Below are 19397 nucleotides of genomic sequence, written 5' to 3' on the forward strand. Positions count from 1 at the left end.
CTAGAAAACAATGCTTTCTTTCCTCAGAGGATACTTATGAGCAACTTACACTTTTTGAATGATTTCATATTGTCATCTACGTGAAGACTCCTAGACAGAAACTCTACTATTATGCAGGAAATAAAATTACAGTGTGTGTTCTCCATTATTAAGTGACAATTGCTCTTGGTAAACCAGAAACTATCAAATATTGTTGTGGTTAGAAAAATAAGTTGTGAAAATGTGAAATGAACAAATTGTTGACTGAAATCGACTCACAGATGTCGCCATTATGTATGCGATTTGGAATTTCCAAAGGCCACATACAAATCCACCAACTATACTAATTATTATACAAGAAGGCCTTCTCTGTTGTTTTTGTGAGCAGAAATAAAATTGCAACAGAATCAATAGCTAAGAAAAAGGCATCTAAATATCTCGTGACAGTACTCTTGATGAATTTGTACAACCAGTTCAGCTATGAAAATTGAAGAGAGTTGGTAGAAGAATAAGCCACCAATGCAAAGTCAGTTAAATGTCATCTGGTTAAAAAATTCTGTTGACTGAGTGTTCTGAGAATGCAATACCACTACAACAACTGTTTGGTTCTCTTAAAGAAGCTGAGTTGATGGACATTGTGTTATTATTTGGAATTGGTGCAAAGGAGTTGAAGATTCAGGAGTGTCTTATGGCTGATTTCGCCACTGGATTGAATTTAATCAGACAAGAAGACAACAAAGCAGCAGTAAATTATTGTAATATCTAATTTATAAAAATGTAATGTTTGTTAGAAAAAAGGAAAAAAAAATAAATAAAAACCCTCCTTAAAACATTTAGCTTGGGATTTTAGGGGTGGGAGCTTGATTTAGTGGGGTGGCTGGATCAATAGATAGATGGGGTATGTCTACCACAAATCTTCCTAGGATCTCTAGGAAGATTGGTGGTGACTGGATGGGCAGGCAGGGGAGTAGACTGGTGGACAGGACGGGTGTTTGGGCCGCTGGGCAGACGGTCCGGTAAGGGGGAGACGAGCAGACGGATGGATTGAGGGGGCCTTGGAAGAAGGGAGGATGGGGGTGTGGGTGTTTGGCTTGATGGGCGGATATACACAACCTATACACGTACGCATATTCAAACGCTTACATTCCTCATCACCACAAACACAGATGCGGCGAGGGACCACGCGCTGCGATCCAGATGGGTAAGTATGTAGCGTTTACAGACTTACACAATGACTGATGATCTTCGGATAATTCTTCTGCTTGCTTCAAATGGGTGTTCAATGTGTCTTCATTCCCCTTTCTTTATATCCAACAGTTTTTACTTCTTCATAATATATCTCTCTATGATAACAATCATTGGCTACTCAACCTACCTTTGTTCTATTACTATTTCTTTCACCCACTATGATAACAAGTACTCGCTTCTCAATTCACACTTGTTCAATGTTATTCGTTTCCTTTAGGACATCCATTAGGACATCTCTCCATCAGAATGTAGAAAAGAGTGAAGAAATGAAGAAAAAAGTGTCACTGTTAACCATATTGCATATTCTACTAGGACGTTGTGATGGGAGAACGTGCTATCAGGTCAAAGTCTGACTGGTATCGAGATATGAGAAAAGCTGAATAGAGGACATGTCCCACACACAAAATCACTCGAAAGAACCCAATGGATACAACAGCTGTAATGTAAAATAGTAGAGAATCGAGGAAGATAACTGGAATGAAGGGGTGGAGACAGTGTGGTAAAATAAATAAACAAAAAATATAAATAAATAAATTAAATAAAGAAATAAATTACTTAAATAGATAAGTTATAGTAGGTAAAAAATATAAATAAAAAGTTAAATAAATAAATAATTTAATTGATTAATCATAACTCTTCCCTCCACCATCACCATCATCATCATCATCATAACCTTAATCACCGACCACACTGTCTCCAGTTTCCTTGCACCTGAATCTTTTCTCTTTCTGCAGTATTTCATATTACAGTCGTTGTATCTACCTGCGTCTCTAGTGATTTTCTCTGTGTCACGCCTTCATCTTTAAGGTTTTCTCTTTTCTTAATATCTACTCAAGACTTTGACCTCGAAACACATTCTTCCATGCTAACCTTTTAGCATGAGATTCAATTGGTGATAATGACACTCGACTGGACTTTCGTCTAGTATTCTCCGTTTTCTTCGGTCTTGGATACACTCTGATGACGAGACTCGCAATCTTGAAAGCTAAATCCTTTATTCTTTCGGTGCGCTTTTGTTCATAAGCATCAGGTACAGTACTTTGTATTTCTACACATCGCACACACACATTGTTTGTCCACAGAGGTGGCTCGTGAGGGAAGTCACACTACTAAAAATAAAGTTTAATCGCTTCAAGCTGAAAGAATGAAAGTTATCTGATGTATTAATTGTTGTATACAACATTTAGTATATTAAAAAGTTTTCTTCTTTTACTTTCAAGCGAAAAAGCGTTATTTTTAGCGGTGTGACTTACCTAACGAACGCCTCTGTTTGCACATCCACAGTTAGTATTTCTTTTTCAGTTCTTTCGACGAAGAAGAAAGAAGAAGAAGCCTTACCACGACATATTATCTGTCTGTCTTGTTGGGCGCTTGTGCTTCTGTCTGACCTGACGCTGGGGTTCTTGATATCTGTCCTGAAGCCTGAATCCTAAATGTTGATCCCGACCTGATGCCCTCTGTGCCCTTATACCCGTCCCGAAGCCAGCCTTCTCCTGTGCCTGCTTTCCCCCTATCTATCTATTCTTTAGGCCACCCTATAAAGCCGGTGGGTATTAGGGGTGGAAAGCTGGTAGGGAACAGGGAGGGAGGGAACTGGTAGGTGGGACTGGTGAGGTGGGTGGAGGGAAATAGCTCTCCCTGAAAAAGGAGGTAAGAAAAGAAGCATAGTGTTTTTATTTGCTGGTGTTTTGTAGTTAACGAATTGGCATTACTAATATTTATTAATAAAAATATAAAGTAGATAGAGTAACTGAATACTACATACAGTCCGTCAAAAATGTATACACAATTTTATAATAGTATCTGTGTATTGCTTTGGGAGTTAAATTGTCTTACAATTTGTAGTATGGTCTTAAAGATGACTGTAGCATGTGACGTATAACAGTGATGTGGAACAAAATGGCCGATGAACGCTTGATATTTGAGGAACGAAAGTCCGTTAAAGTGAGATTTCAAGTTCCAAAATGTTACTAAATTTGAGACCTGAGTTTGAATTTTTGCGAACGTTGAAGGATCTTATATATAGCAGAAAACCGCCCACAAGGAGGTCCTCTATGAAGACATTACAGCGGGACGTGCAACAACAACACATTGATCGACGTAGTTCAAGGAACCACTCGCCATTCTGATTTGTGTCTGACATCTAACGGCAACCGCTTTGAGCACATTCGGTAACTGTACAGGTGCACGAAGCTAATTTGTGCTTTGTTATGATATGTATTATGTGTGATGTATAAAGGTAACCAAGAAAGTTCTGTCACTTTTTCTGGAGGTCTGTGTTTAATTGGTCCTCACACAGTGAGTTGAATGCAAAAGGAGATAAGGCAAAGGTCAGTTGTTGGTGTGGATATATCCAACATACTACCTGCTTGTGGCAGTTCAGTTACACCGTGAACGTGCGTAAGAACAAAGTGAACATGGGACCTCCACACAGCGTCATAAGGACGTGTATGCTTACAATTTCAAACTGGGGTCAAATGCCGCTGCAGTAGGGCGGAAGATATCCCAGGTCTTTGGTGAGGGTATCGTGACTACGCGAACAATGCAGCGGTGGTTTAACAAGTTTAAGGAAAGTGACGAAACACTCGAAGACGCACCACGTGCCAGAAGACCACCACATGTACAAAATGAAGATCTGTAGGAAGCAATTGAGGCGAACAGTGGTCAGACCGGTGAGGAACTAGACTACAATTCAGTGTGAGTGGAGAAATCATTCGGCAGCAAATCCATCAACTTGGAAAGCACTATAAGTTGGGTCGATGTTTCCCACATGATTAGACTGCAGGCCAGAAGGCAACGCGAGCAGACTCCTGTGTTTTTTTGCTGTCTCATCTGAGGAAGGAGTCATTTCTGGACAGGATGTTAACATGTGATGAGAGGTGAGTCGAGTGCGAAGTTCCACGGCGCCATCATCATTGGTTAGCATCCCATGAACCGGTTCCAAAACAGCCAAATCAGCACTGCACCAGAAGGTCCCCCTATGTGTTTGGTAGACTGCTCGCTGCATCATGCATCGGGAAGTACTACCAGCTGGTCAGAGCATCAATGTAACTGTGTACTGTCTGCAGTTGAGCCGAGTTGGAGAAAGACTCAAAACTCTGGAGCCAGTACTTGTGAGTCGCAAGAGGTCCTCCTGTTACAGGACAATGCTAAGCCCCACGTGGGTAGGATGACCCGGGACACCATTCTACGTCTTGGATGGGAAACACTATTGCATCCACCACACTCCCCGGACATTGCACCATTAGATTACCATCTGTTCCATTCCTTGGACAATCACCTTAGAGGACGCGAGCTCAAAATCCTTAGTACAGGTGCAAAATGCACTTGATACCTCTTCACTTCACGGCCCACCAAGTTCTACAGCGATTTAATTCAAGCCTTCCAGAAAGTCGTCGATGCTGATGGGGACTATTTTTGATATTAGGTGACATATCGGTGTTCGAAGGTGGTGGGTTTAAAAGCGACAGAACTTTCTTGGTTACCTTTATATTTGGGTACAGAACATCTCAGCGAGAACTTTACGGGCCACAATCTTTCCTGGCGAACATCTCACGGAACAAAATCAGGGCATAGTGATTTCTTCAATGGAGAATATTCAAAAATATCAGTGTATGTATAAATGTATTAATAATAACATTTGTACTTTATCACTATTGACGAACATCTCCATAACACAGGACCAGACTTTTTTTTATTTGCTTCGAATATATGTATTATTAGGGAACAGAAGCTTCTATTTCACGGGCAATCTCAGATATGGGTACAAACGGCTTTCTTTTCCCCCCCGACATTTTAGGACGCTCTTTATAGCGAATAGGAACTATCCTAAGTTCAAACGCACTTAGTCCATAAATCACTTTCTGCAGTTTGAAAATAAAATTGTGATACATTGCATTAGACAGAACACCCTTTATCTACAAAATATCTTTATAATAACCGAACTACTTGGTGAGCCCTAGTTGGCAGCTCGGTCCACAGTAAAATTTTCGATATTTAGTACTAATGTTACATGTTTTTATTGCCTTACATTTAGTATATGAATTGAGAATGAAGCATTGAGGCAGACTTTCATCCAGAAAGTTTGTGCAAGGTGTTAAAAGAAAATATTAGAGACTGTATTGGAATGGTTTTCTGATGTATACTGAAATACTTTGGATATTAGATTCGAACAACACGATTTATCTCTAACAAGGCTTTATTTATTAGATGTGCTGCATTTAGAAATTAGTAATAGGTTTTACAATTCAATATTAAAAAAAAAAAAAAAAACTTTTATTACTGTTAATAGACGAATGTATTCAATTTAAACGCATCGTAAATAGGCCTCAAGTAACACAGTTTTGGATATCGTGGAACCAATTAACTGCATATAAGGAATTTCAACATTGTGTATCACTTTCGGGAGTGATTATCATATATATTATGGATGACTAAAATTTTGCGGAATAGGAAATTTCACTTTCCGGAATTTTCCGAAATCCGGATTTTTCCTGAATACCGGATTTTTTCGATTTTACTTTCCGGACTACGGAAAGTAAAAATTCCGGAATTGGCCATTCCTAATATATATATATATGTGTGTGTGTATGTGTTTGGTTCCATATTAGATCGTAGTAATCCATGAAAAAAATAGCTCCATGAATAAAGGTATTTTGTATGTCAGAGGGCCAGAGAGTGTGACACCATATCTTAGATACGGGTGATAGAGGTAGAACCGAATTTACTATGATATAATACCATTTGAACGGTCATCTTGAAACCCGTTATCTTGGATTCAGGTCCAAAATTTTTAAAAAGATGAGGGTCAAGACATATCGTTTAGGGGTAGCCATTTTTTTTTTTTTTTTTTTTTACCACAAACACATTCTGAAGGTATTTCCAACTTATCTTTCTAATCATTTAATAATTATTTCCGATATAATATATGTTTATTAACTTGCAATTGTCTTCTCAAACTTACAAGATACCTTTGACTAATATGGTATAATGTAAATACATTGAAAACTTGATGTCGCGTGGGAAACCATGTTATATTCATTTGAGTTCTTTTTTTTTTTTTTTTTTTTTTGTGAGTTATATTAGAGACTAAAATCAATCAATAAATAAAATTTTGAAAACTTGGAATTCGAAAAAGATGGACTATCCTAAGATCACTTCAAAACATGAAGTCCTCGTTACATATACTTACTTCAAGGTAACTACTATCTCATTGGGAAGAAAATTGTAATATATCAAGTAATTCACACTTAAGAGCAGGGCCGGCTCTACCTTATGTGCAACACGGAGACTACAAGAAAAGACTACAATTCTCCAACAGTAGCGAACACGTGTTCCATTTAGCTAGTTATCACAGTTTTGATAAGAAAACTAGTCTTGTGTTTGTCACAATCAAGTTCCTTATCATTGAAGATGGAAACATTTCCTTTTAACAGATGTAGAAGGAAAATCAAGAAATAAAGATAAAAAAGCTAGCTGCACTGGAATTGCAAACTGATATATTGAGATTGAAGCTCGATATTGAATTCTATAAAAAGGATTACTATCTTTCCTCTGCAGGTGTGTTTGCTTTATCTTTCACTAACATAATAGATTATTATTTAAAGAGAAAGAAAGAAAGAAAAAGAGAGAGAGAGAGAGAGAGTGAGTGAGAGAAAACACAACGAGATTGTACTGTATTTGTAGTGTTAACGCCTTTGTGAGTGCGAGTGCTCTTTCTCTCCTCTTCATTCTATCACGATAGGGTAGCATACTTAAAATCTTGAACTCGGTTTTTTCTGCTTTGCTTTTTTGCTTGGGAAATTTTGGGCTTTTTTCAAAATACTGCTTTAAATTGATAAAACAGACTTTGTATCGCTTCTCTATAACACAAAAAATCATTTAATTAGTGGTTGATGCTGATAATAATATAAAACATCGAAAATAAACTATGAATTTCGAAAAAATATTTCAAACAATTTTTCTTCAACATATTTACATTATGAATTCCACAGGATTAACCAATGTATATAATAAGAATTTTTTAACCTCCTATATACAAAAGATAGCAGAGTTGGCAAGAACCGTGGTTGTTTTTGAAAATGCCGAAAACCCGTTTTTTGGGGGATGTTTTAAACCAGGCTTTTTTGGTTTAAACCAGGCTTTTTTGACTTACATTTTTTGCTTTATATATTTATATTACATATTCACAGAAATAAGTTCGTTTCGCCTTGATGTTATTATGCAACAGCGGGGTTATGCCGGAAGAACTCCCATAAGCTTAAAGAAGTGCGGTCAGTAAATTTCTTAAGTTGAGAATCTCCCGCCCTAGCCATTGGGAAAATCCCGTCATTACTTGAAATGTAAGACAATAACGGGAAAATCCTGTTATTGCTTTGCATGTAAAATTTAAAGGTCAACGTACCATAATCAGTACGCTAAAACTGAGGTATTAAATTACAAATTTAGTACCGGTACGTAGATATCATTGAAAGTCCAATCCAAGCTAATGTTGGAAGCTACGTAGGCAATCGATAAATTTTGCCAATTTCTATCAATATATTTAAGCAATATTGGCTTCTTTATAAAACAACACGCATTTAGGCATGCAGAAATATACAATTTGGTTTCGTTTCGTATATTTAGGCTTAAAATCCTTACGAAATACCGAGGTTATCAAGGAGAAGACTTTCGCTTAAACTGACATCCGAACCGCTACTTGGGTTACGCATGAAAGAAGGGTTGTGGTTCGACCGAGAATTGAACATGGGACACCTTGATTAAAAGGTGAAAGGGAAATAAAACTATTGAAGGTGGTTTGATATCTGGAAACGTCACCATGAAGTTCACACGATTCGCATTTTTCATTCTTTTTATTTTTGTGGTTTAAACCAGTTATTAAAAAAAAAAAAAAGTTGGTGTTAACCAGCCAACCCTAAAAGTAAACACTTCTTTTTAAAGAATACACAAATAACTAGCAAAATAGTATGTAGTATTTTTACTTCAAAATATTCCATACCCTCTTTTTGAAACAAAATAAAATTAAAATAAAACATAAGAGAAATACTTAGATTTATATGATACACTTAAAGGCTGAACATCTAGATATTTTGGTTCTGTATATTCTTGAAATTCCACAGTTAAGTTTTATAGAACCACCATCACAGTTTACCCAATCCTCAAGTTTTCTGAATTTTTAACAAGAGGGATTCAACATATCATTACGGAACTCCCCCCCCCCCCCCCAAAAAAAAAAAGACTACGGAATATATTTAAGTTAAGCTAAATACAACTGCACAACAAACATGACTGAGTGATTAGCTTTTGAGCTTCTATCGGGAAGTCCGGGATTCAACCAGCATTCGACCATTCTGACAAAGCTTTTCTTCATTCCATCTGTGAATGTAGAAATAGTGCGTGTACTGAGAGTTGGGCGACTTCCTTTTTTATTGTTTTTAAATCGTTATTATTACTAATTACCAGCAGTGACGGTTTTGCGAAGGTTAGGGGGGCGGTCTTTCGGACTGAAGTCCGTTCCCCAAAGTTACGGAATGTCTGCAACAAACGAAATATCTATTATTTATGCCTTTACTCATAAACTTTAAGCTCCCGTCAAATAAAAATTACGAATGTTTAAAAAAACTAAACATTAGTAAGAAACCCTTCCCAAAATACTTTTCTAAATCCGCCACTGATTCTCAGTATAAAATGATTTTTAAAGTTGTATCCGGAAGATTATTGCTAAACATATAAACGAAGCGAAATATTAGTTATGCCTGTACTCATAAACTTCAAGCACTTCCCAAATAAAATTAGGACTTTTTAGGAAACGAAACAATCAGAAAAACCCCTCCTAAAGTACTTTTCTAAATCCGCTACTGATTATTTGTATAAATTGGTATTCAAGGTTGTGTCCGGAAAATTAATGCTAAATCACTTCACAGCTACAGTATAACAGAAATATGGAAGTACGGTTTGACGGATATATTGAAAAACGTACGCTTTGACGGATAAATAGAAAAACGGACAAGTTTAACTTTTGCGCTAGAAGCTAGAGTACTAAAAGCTCTTAGAAATGAAACACGGATGACAAACTAGAGAGGAAAAAAGATGTCGATAACTCAAAAGTTAAAATAAAGTTAAATAGCCTCTAAAATTACCCTCAAATACTACATTCTTCATGTTAGCTTTAATTCGTATAACATGTGCTCCATCCATCTTGATGGTGAATTTCAGAGCGAAATATGACATTCAGGTCATGGAATTCTTATCTAACTATAGAATATACTATAAGAAAGCTATTTAGATAGAAAAATCATGAAGTTGAAAAAAGCCAAAATTTCCAAAATTCTCGTTTTTTTCCCAAAAAAGCCGGCTTTTTATGTGAAAAAAACCATCGATTCAAAAAAGCCGGCTTTTTTGCATCTCTACTTTTAAGTATTTTCTCCAGATTTGTTCTTTCTGGAGAAAGGGGGGCGACAAATTATGCCATTGCACGAGATGGCAAATTGCCGGCCCTGCTTAAGAGCCACTCTGAATATTCTTATACGTAAGTAGAGTATTAAGGAAATGCTGCCTGGTAAATATTAGGAGTAGGAGTATCTTTGGTACTGAGGACGTTATGGTTTGAAACGTACTATATATATATATATATATATATATATATATATATATATATATATATATATATATATATATATATATATATATATATATATATATATAGGTATATATACTATAATATATTGGTAGGCCTAGGTAAATTCAATACTAGTTTGTATTTACAAATTACTATTGGTTTTAAACCGAATTCGCATGACGCATGATGCACTACAAGTACATACTAACCTTGAAATGTGAATAAGTCTGCGTAAGTGACCAGATATTTTCTAAGTACAATTAACTTTTAAAATGTGACATATTATGTGTTAAAACAATTCTAATACGCAAATATAGATTTCCATGTTCAGATACGAGTATATGCAATACAATAGTAAAAGATCATATCATGGAACCTTTAACCCTTTTTATAGGTCGAAGCCTTGACAATTATGGAAACATATTTAGTACGACTCTTATCGCTAGCAGCATTAAAAGTAGCATCTCAATTTTGGTGGTGAATTACAATTTGGAAATAACCTTATTTGTCAGATTATTTTTTACAAATACTAAAAATAGTGTATGCCATGGAATGAGAGTTAAACTTTATTATTTATTATTATTATTTATTAAGTTAAACTTTATTTCGTTCCGACAAATCAAGAGGTAGGGAAAATCAGCATCCGTGAATAACATGATTTCCTTATGCTGAAGAGATTACATTCTGAAAAACGAACTAACTCACTCCCTCTGTGCCCTATGAAACCCGGAGGTTCAACGCCACGTTCACAAAAACTCTCCACCGATTTCTATTCTTAGCCAACTGGATCCAGTTTCTACTTTGTATTCCTATTTCTGTGAGATCCGCCTTGATATTGCCCTCCTATTTGCGCCTGTCTTCCTAATGGTCGTTTTTCGATTAGACTTCCAGTTAAAAGTTTACAAGTGTTCCTACTTTCTTCCATTCTCGCTACATGACCTGCTCACCTGAGCCTCCTGCATTGAGAAAAAAATGTATGTGGTGTACATAAAATCGTATGTTACATTTGTAAATCCTGTAGCTTTTGGACTTAATATACAGCAAACGTAATAACTGAAAACGCATGTTTTATAATACTTTCTGTATAAGTGTTCCATGAAACGATATAGGCGGTCAGGATCTCACATACACATGGACGTATATAACATAGCCGATGAAGGTAACAAACATATACGTTAGTTATGGAAGATTGTTAGGTATCAGATATCCTGCAACGGCATGATGTAACACCTAAGGGTAGTGCCCATGTTGCATACGGATAATGTATGCTCCGTACTGATTTCTGCAGTAAGCAAGAGGATTCCGTATGTTTGTACAAAACACCGCTGTCCGGATAACGGATTTTTCTGTGTAGATTTGATGGCCTAACAATGTATAGTAAACGGTATAAATTATGCAGTTCCTCGTTATGAAGTTTCCGCTATTCTCCATTCCTGTTCCTCTTGGGTCCGAATATTCGTCTCAGGATCTTGTTCTCAAATACTTTCAGTCTGTGTTGTTCCCTCAGAGTAAGCGATCATGTTTCGCAACCTTACAGAACAACAGGCATGATTATCGTTTAATATATTTTTATTTTAAGCATCAAACTCCTCGATAGAATTCGCGACGACAAAATATTTTGAACTGAATAATAACATGAATTCCATGACGAAAGTGGGCTCTTATAATCTACTGTAAACAAATAAAAATAAATGTGATAGCATCAGGAGAAAACGGCTGAATCATTTGAAATGATTTAATAAACTGGATGTTTATCACGTCAATTTGATTAAAATGCTTATCCAAAGGAAAGGAAGAGAAGCGTTCAAAATTTGTGGAAAAATAGTGTCTCAGAAGTTCCACACGTTACGAAGTTAAAAGTCAACATAACATATATATACATGTAAACTTATTAACAATAATAGGACAAGTGTCCCAACGTTTCGAAAATTCCGCTTCTAAAGCAGTGTTTCTTCCAGACCCGTTTTTTGGGGGGCATTGCCCCCCTCGGAGCTCTGAGAGTGCCCCCCGGAGGAGACCAAAATTGTACGTCTACATTATAATAATAAATAGAATAGTACCAGCAGTGCCTCACCAGAATACTAAGTGTGCCTCCTGGCACATTTTCTCTGAAAGAAGGATTGTTCTAAAGGTTTGAAGGGGACATTTTCAATAGGTCCTTCTCCATATTGAACTGTATAAAACGGAAATGAACTTTTAAACATAATTGTCTACATGAATTGTGTTACCTGACGTTTTTATTGTTACACTTCGAAATGCGTGTTCCAAGATGAGAGGAAAAGAGTAAATTCTTCGCTAAGAATAATGACTACGTCATGAGAAAATTCACGTAACAAGTGAAACTATGTTTACCCATGAGACGAGACATGAGACACCAGACAAGGCACACTTCTTCTGATAGGAACACTGAAAGAGAGACACCTCCTTCCACGTCACCGTTTTGACAGAAGACACCGTTAACTCTGGTCTCGTAATCAACCCTAGGGAGGTGCGAACTTAGAAATTTTTGTTGAGGGGGTGTTCAATACTACAAGCCACTACGTCTATGTACAGTGCGTCCCACTAGCTTTCGAACCCGAAAAAAACGTTATAATTTCCGAACAAATCCATAAGAAAATGAAATTCACAATACATATACCTTGTTTCATGCTAAACACGAGAAAGGGTTGAACAGAAGCGCACACGTCAAAACAAAGATAGGTGGCGCCAGGGGAAGTGCTGCTTGGCATGGTGCGCGTGGGTTAGTGTGACTTGAGTCGCTGCATCGCGAGGATGGTTCTGTACACCATACAGGAACGCGTGTTCATTGTTAAAAAATATTGGATATCGGGATCGTATCAGACCGTTCAACGTGAATTTTGCCGTGAATTTGGATGCCGTAAAGGACCATCGAAATCATCAATACATCATTTGGTGAACAAGTTCGAAACAACAGGAACGTTGCTTACGGGACATGGAGGCACGCGTCCACGGATGTCCGAGGAGACAGTACAGAATGTGCGGCAACGTCTTTTCCAGTCCCCTAAGAAGAGCCTGCGTCGATTATCACAAGAGGTAGGGATGTCAAAGTCAATTGTGCAAATATTGACACCACCTGATTTGACACCACCTGATTTCTTCTTATGGGGTTTTCTTAAAGGCTGTGTCTACAGAAACAACCCACGATCACTGCAAGAGTTGCGAAATAACATTGAGAATGCGATTTATGAAATCACACCGGAGACTCTACATCGGACTTTTCACAATATGGAACGCCGTGTACAAACATGTCTTGACGTCCAGGGACGATACTTTCAGCACCTGCTGTGGTGGTCATGTATTCAGCATGAAACAAGGTACGTGTATTGTGAATTTCATTTTCCTATGTATATTTGTTCGGAAATTATAACGTTTTTTTTTTCCGGGTTCGAAAGCTAGTGGGACGCACTGTAGTATTGAACGGATATTATTCTGTAGACGATAAGTAATTGTAAAATACTTCCATCTATATTTTCAGAAAAAAATATAGAATTAGATTGGTTTTATAAGAGAAAGAGTACAAATAATGAAGTATAAAGTCAAATGTTCGTGCTATATCAATCATTATCCTGCTAAACAAGCAGGGGCGGATCCAAGACCGATTTCTGGGGGAGGGGCGGTGGGTTGTCATACTGTCAGTTAGAGCTACTTTTAACAGCTTCAAACTCTGCGATTGGTTTTATTTATATATATAAAATAAAAAAGTTTTGCTCCTGGGGGGGGGGGGGGAAATTGCCCCTATCGCTCCCTGGATCCGCCTCTGTAAACAAGTATAGTTTTATTAAGAAAGTGTACAAATGTATGTTCAGTTATAGTGATTGCGAGGGCTCGTGAAGCCTGAGCTCTACACCAATCATAGAACTGCTTTGCCTCACGTGTGATGCATCAGAAGAATTCGGCATGATTCGTGGAACCACACTTCAGAAAACGTGAAACAACCGAAGTGCATCAAGAATATTGCCAAACTTAGAAAACATGGGAAACGAGCGACAAAAAGTATTGCACTTAAAGAACCATAACACGAACATTAACAACTGTTCGAATTAAATCGTAACAATAACAATAGTAAAAATAGAACAACGACAATAATACTAACAACAAAAATAAGAAAACGAAATTTAGCGGCAATCCGACAATACTGCACTTTCAGGAGATGTTCTCCATATAGCACAAGAGGTGACACTGTTAGGCCCGTTACACAGTCAAGCGGAGCTCCGCGCTCCGTCTTCCGCCCTCCGCACGGATAGGTGCTGACTGCCACGGGTGCTGACTGCCACAGCCAATTATTGGTGCTGACTGCCACGACTTGTTCTGATTACCGATAACAAGGTGCTGACTGCCACGAGCCTGGAGAAAAGTGGGCAGTAGCTCCCCCCGCTTTAAGTTACAAAGTTCCTTACTAGGTGGAACGACATAAGCTTTGATGTTTATAAAGGGATTATTTTTTTTCGTTATACGTATAATTTGAATATTTCGTTGTTTATATTAATTGTTTCATTGTATTATTTAATGGATCGAGTACTGTAAAGAAAAAAATGATATGTATATATTCACTCTAATAATGTTTTTTAAACTCTTGCAAATCTTTTAATAATTTTTGTATTAAAAGAAACCAAAACTCGAGAATTGTGTTATATCATTTGAGTTTAAAATGGAGTTTACAACGTCACAGAGAGGAAAACCCGTTTTAATGCACCATGGGTTCCAGTATCATTTCCAAAGAGAGAATGAAGACGGTAGTGTATGGGTAAGGCAAATGATTTGACTATTTATTTTCGTTTTTATTCTCAATATTTATTTTTTCTAATTTGTTTCAAACATGTTTGAGAATATTTAGAACAAAAACACTCTTGAAAAGCCTAACAGACCATTGGAATTGACCAAGGACTTGTCCTGGAAGAGGGTAATAGTCCAATGGTATTGTGGATAGAGTGTATTTTGAATATTTTTTTTTAAAACTTGTTTTAAACATGTTTTCGACATTTTAGTATTTTTGGTTCTTTTTAGCTATGTGTGAAAAGAAAGAAGATGGGATGTCCAGGTAAAGTTAAAACTGAAAACGACATTGCACCAAGTGTGCTGAGTAATCACACTTGCACGCCAGATCTCGCAGCTTGCGAAGTAAGAAAACGACTTGCAAACTGTAAGAAAAGGGCCCGAGAGGATGTTCTAACACCTGTGTGTGAAATTTTTAGAGAAGAGATGTCTGTTCCTATAAACCAGGGACTGGATCTTGTTACTACAATTCCATTGTATAGTCAAAGGAAGGGTTATTTAAACAATGCTAGGAGGACGATGCTGGGTATAAAGCAAAACAATTCCACATCTAAAGAGCTAGATTTTCCGGAGGATCTTCTCCGCTTCGAAGATGGAACTTCCTTTCTGCAATATGATAAATTGCAACAGGATAAAAGGATTTTATGTTTTGGATATGATGGTCTGAGGCCAGCGCTGAGGGGCAGCCAGCAGTGGTTTTTGGATGGAACTTTCAAGAGCTGCTCGAAACAATTTGCGCAGCTGTACACAGTTCATGCTGACATAGGGAGTTCAAATTATAATACATCAATCGTACCAGTTTTGTACGCACTGCTCCCTGACAAAACAGAAAATACATACAGAGATCTGTTTTCCTTTGTTAGAAGTTGGTCTGAACAACACGATCCTAGTGTGTTGAAAGTGGACTTCGAAAGTGCAGCTATCAATGCATTAAATTCTGTATTTCCAAATTCACAGGTATCTGGCTGCAACTTTCACTTTAACCAAAGCATTTGGCGGAAAGTGCAGGATATAGGTTTGGTGAGCGACTACCTGCACAATGAAGAAGTGCGCCTCCACATCCGTATGTGTGCATCACTGGCACTATACCTATTGAATTTGTTGATGATAGTTGGTTGCTTATCATGAAGCAGTGCCCACGTGGAGAAAAAGTTGAAGCCTTCAACGATTACTTCACGCAACAATGGCTAGAAAACCCTACCATTCCTGTCAAGACTTGGAACTGCAGCGGCCAGAGCACCGCACGAACAATGGTGTGGCAGGATGGCGCCATCGGCTAAACAATGCAATTTGCAAGAACTCCCCACATGTTTTCACACTACTCAAGACCCTAAAGGAAGATGCAAAATCAAATTATTTTACTTACAACAAAGTTAAATTACAAGTTCCAGCGAAGAAGAGGAAGCTAGCCTACACAAAAGTTGACGACAGGATCCAAGTAATTCTACAAGATTTGCAAATCCATGGTAACTTGCGAAAATGTCTTAGAAGTTTGGGCTACATACATAAATTAGAGTAGTCGTCAGTGTATATTAGAGTCATTTTTGTAATGATTTTTATATATCAGTATAAGCCAGTATATATTAAAGGCATTTTTGTAATGATTTTTATATATCAGTATAAGTCAGTATATATCAGTATAAGCCAGTATATATTAGAGGCATTTTTGTAATGATTTTTATTTTCTTTTTTACTTCACGACGTAGTATTGAACAAGTCTCCTGGACGACGTGCGTACTGAAGAAAGCAAGTGACAAGGTTCCTATCGGAGCCACCTGAACGTATGGATTAAATGTGGTGTTAAAATTCATCGCGTTTCTTTCATGCTTCTTGGCGTCCGGTAACGTTACGTCTAGCAACTTTCTCTCAGGATCGTGGCAGTCAGCACGCCGTCGTGGCAGTCAGCACCTTGTTATCGGTAATCAGAACAAGTCGTGGCAGTCAGCACCAATAATTGGCTGTGGCAGTCAGCACCCCACCCTCCGCACTACGCGTGTGTGCTTACACAGTCATCCGTAGCTACGCGCTACGCGTCACGTGATTATATACATGATTCTTCTCAGTCAGTGTTGCGAGTCAACATAAAAGGTTCGAAACGACAATAGTGGCATCTTAATATTTCTGTAAGAAGAGAAAACGAACACAGAAAAATAAATGTCTCAAGATTCATCCCTTAGTTTCTCAAAGAAGTCTGAAGGGAGCTTGACGTCTGTGTATATAGATTTGCGAGAAGACGAAAAGTACTTCAATAATTTCCGTACGTCAATTTAGTCGTTCGATACCTAATTGAAAAAATCCATCGAAATTATAAAAATGCAGTTTAAATAAAATTCATATGCACGCTCTTAAAGTACAGCACTTAATAGATACTGTTTTTTAACAAATGAAAATAACCAATGTTTGTACATTTGGTTAGAACTTCACATCCAATCAACTATTTAATAGTAGAGATAAATTATTTGCCTCAATTTATCTTTTTTCATTGTCCATACCTTCATTTTTACAAAAAAAAAAAAAAAAAAAAAAACTTTTACATATCTCGTTCCATGCCTGTTCACGAATGTCATGCTTTTTATGTTCCTCACAAGAGGGATCCCATTAACATGGTGTTAATTTAACCTCCGTGATAATTGAAACTGAAATTTGTTGAAACAAAGTCCAAAAATTACAATAGCCACATACTGTTAACAGTGATATATTAGAGGCACCACATGTACAGTTCCAATTAAGCAAAACATTAATTGAAAGTTCCAATTAAACGAAGACAATATAGCTAAATTAAAAATAACACTAAAAAATATGAAAATAGTATTATAGAACAGTATAAAATATTATTTAGCAACTCACTATCAAAAATAAGAAAAGAAATCTGGATCAATTTGCATTTTGCTTTTGCTACCATGCACGTTTCTTTTTAAGTTTTAAAGAGAAGTGGCTGCTCCGCGCGCGGAGTTCCGCTTGACTATGTAAGTACCCATTTGTTCAATGGCCTTATCTGCCTCGCGGAGCGCGGATAGGGCCACGCGGAGGCTGCTCCGCGCGCGGAGGCCTCCGCGTGACTATGTATGCACCCATAAGAATCAATAGAACAATCTTGCCACGCGGGACTCCGCGCGCGGAGCTCCGCGTGACTGTGTAACGGGCCTTAAAGTTCCATAGATGGGATTGATGACCGGAACACACCCTTGCGTTCTAGAGGATAGGTCAAGTTTCACGTCTCACTGTGGGAAGTTTTGGGGGAAGTCCGGACCCAGTGGTCTCCCGTGGGTACGCCCCTGACTTTAGCTAAACCTACACCAAGCGTTTACATTGATTGATGCATATTTTACTTGGAAAGAAATAATGCTCATGTATAATTTGTTTATTAAGCTTTGGATTTTGAAAACAGAACAAATAAAAATCTGATTTTTTTTTTTTACCTGTAATTACGATTACTTCTGATCCTTTTGCATCTGCCATTGCCTCGTAGTAAAATATTTCTTCAATAGTCTGTAATAAATAAATAAATAAATAAATAATAGTATAGTAAATCAATAGTAAAAATATGCCTACTCTAATTATAGAAAAAAGAAACACGTCAGTCTGGGCGTCGCACAATCCTGGAATATTAGGGGCACAATGACAATTCCTTATAAAAACGGCAAACATCACAGTGCATCACACTAATTCTTACTAGTTGTTATAATAATACTTTCATTTATTCTTAAATCATTATAGGCACTAGAGTCGGGTAAAAATAAGTCAAATTTTGACCGAACCGCAAACAAATTGCAACAGAAAGTCTGACAATTATTGAAAAAGATGTTACACAAACGATGGAATAAAGTTCACCAACGCCACTGTTGTCATAAGGCCACCATATTGGAAAATGGGCGCCATAATGGAATTTAGCAGTTTTCTGAAAGTGCATTTTCTTACTAACACATGACCTGTGAAGGTGTTTTTCTTGATAGCTGTTGTTAAGGTAATCAAATTGTATGTAATGTATATAATTTAAACAAATTGCAGCCATTGTAAGGTAACTGAGAACTATCTAGGGTAATCACAGGTCGGAACACACACTATTGTTACATGCACCTTATGAGCTAAGGTTTCAGGAATGAATTTTGTAATTAAAAATTAAAAAAAAAAAACTATTTTTAAACAAAATATTCAAAAATGTTTCAATAGTTTCTGAATTAACAGAAACTGAAATTCATCAATATTACATAATTTTTTGGACTACGATCTGTGTCATGCTTTCTTTTGCGATTTGTTTATGGGGTTAACATGACTTTGAATATTTCATCAAAATTAAATTGCAAAAATGTTTATTTCAGATGTGAAATTGAAATTTTATTTTTGGTTACTAGTGTAACATTATATATATATATATATATATATATATATATATATATATATATATATATATATATATATATATATATATATATATATATATATATATATATATATATATATATATGTTACACTCCATCCCACTATTCCACTATTACATTTCTTATGGATTTCCTTCTAGAGATAAATAACATTGGAATCAATGACTTCTGCTCAGAATGGATATGAGAAGTTGCAACCTTCTTTAAAACTATTCAATTCCATGAAAACAAAAACCTCTGCCCAGATCTCATTATCATTAATGCATGAATCTTTATTTTCAGCATATATGAGTATACATTTAGCATACATAAAATGTAACTTTACAATAGAATGTGATAACAGAGATAATCAGAATTCACAGAGAGAACAATGAGACGAA

The 19397-nt window shown here is 36.8% G+C and overlaps 1 protein-coding gene across 1 annotated transcript in view; it reads right to left on the minus strand.

Moving 5' to 3' along the window:
• LOC145694381 (3 beta-hydroxysteroid dehydrogenase/Delta 5-->4-isomerase type 2) overlaps window positions 1-19397 on the minus strand; it is a 62867-nt gene that overhangs the window by 35438 nt on the left and 8032 nt on the right. Inside the window, exon 2 of the mRNA XM_081770551.1 lies at window positions 18058-18127. Coding sequence (XP_081626677.1) covers window positions 18058-18097 — 40 coding nt within the window. The 5' untranslated portion in view covers window positions 18098-18127. The remainder of the gene's footprint in view (window positions 1-18057; window positions 18128-19397) is intronic.

This window comes from Thermobia domestica, chromosome 9, assembly GCF_964235325.1.
Source record: "Thermobia domestica chromosome 9, izTheDome1.hap1.1, whole genome shotgun sequence".
In the NCBI taxonomy this organism is placed as follows: domain Eukaryota; kingdom Metazoa; phylum Arthropoda; class Insecta; order Zygentoma; family Lepismatidae; genus Thermobia; species Thermobia domestica.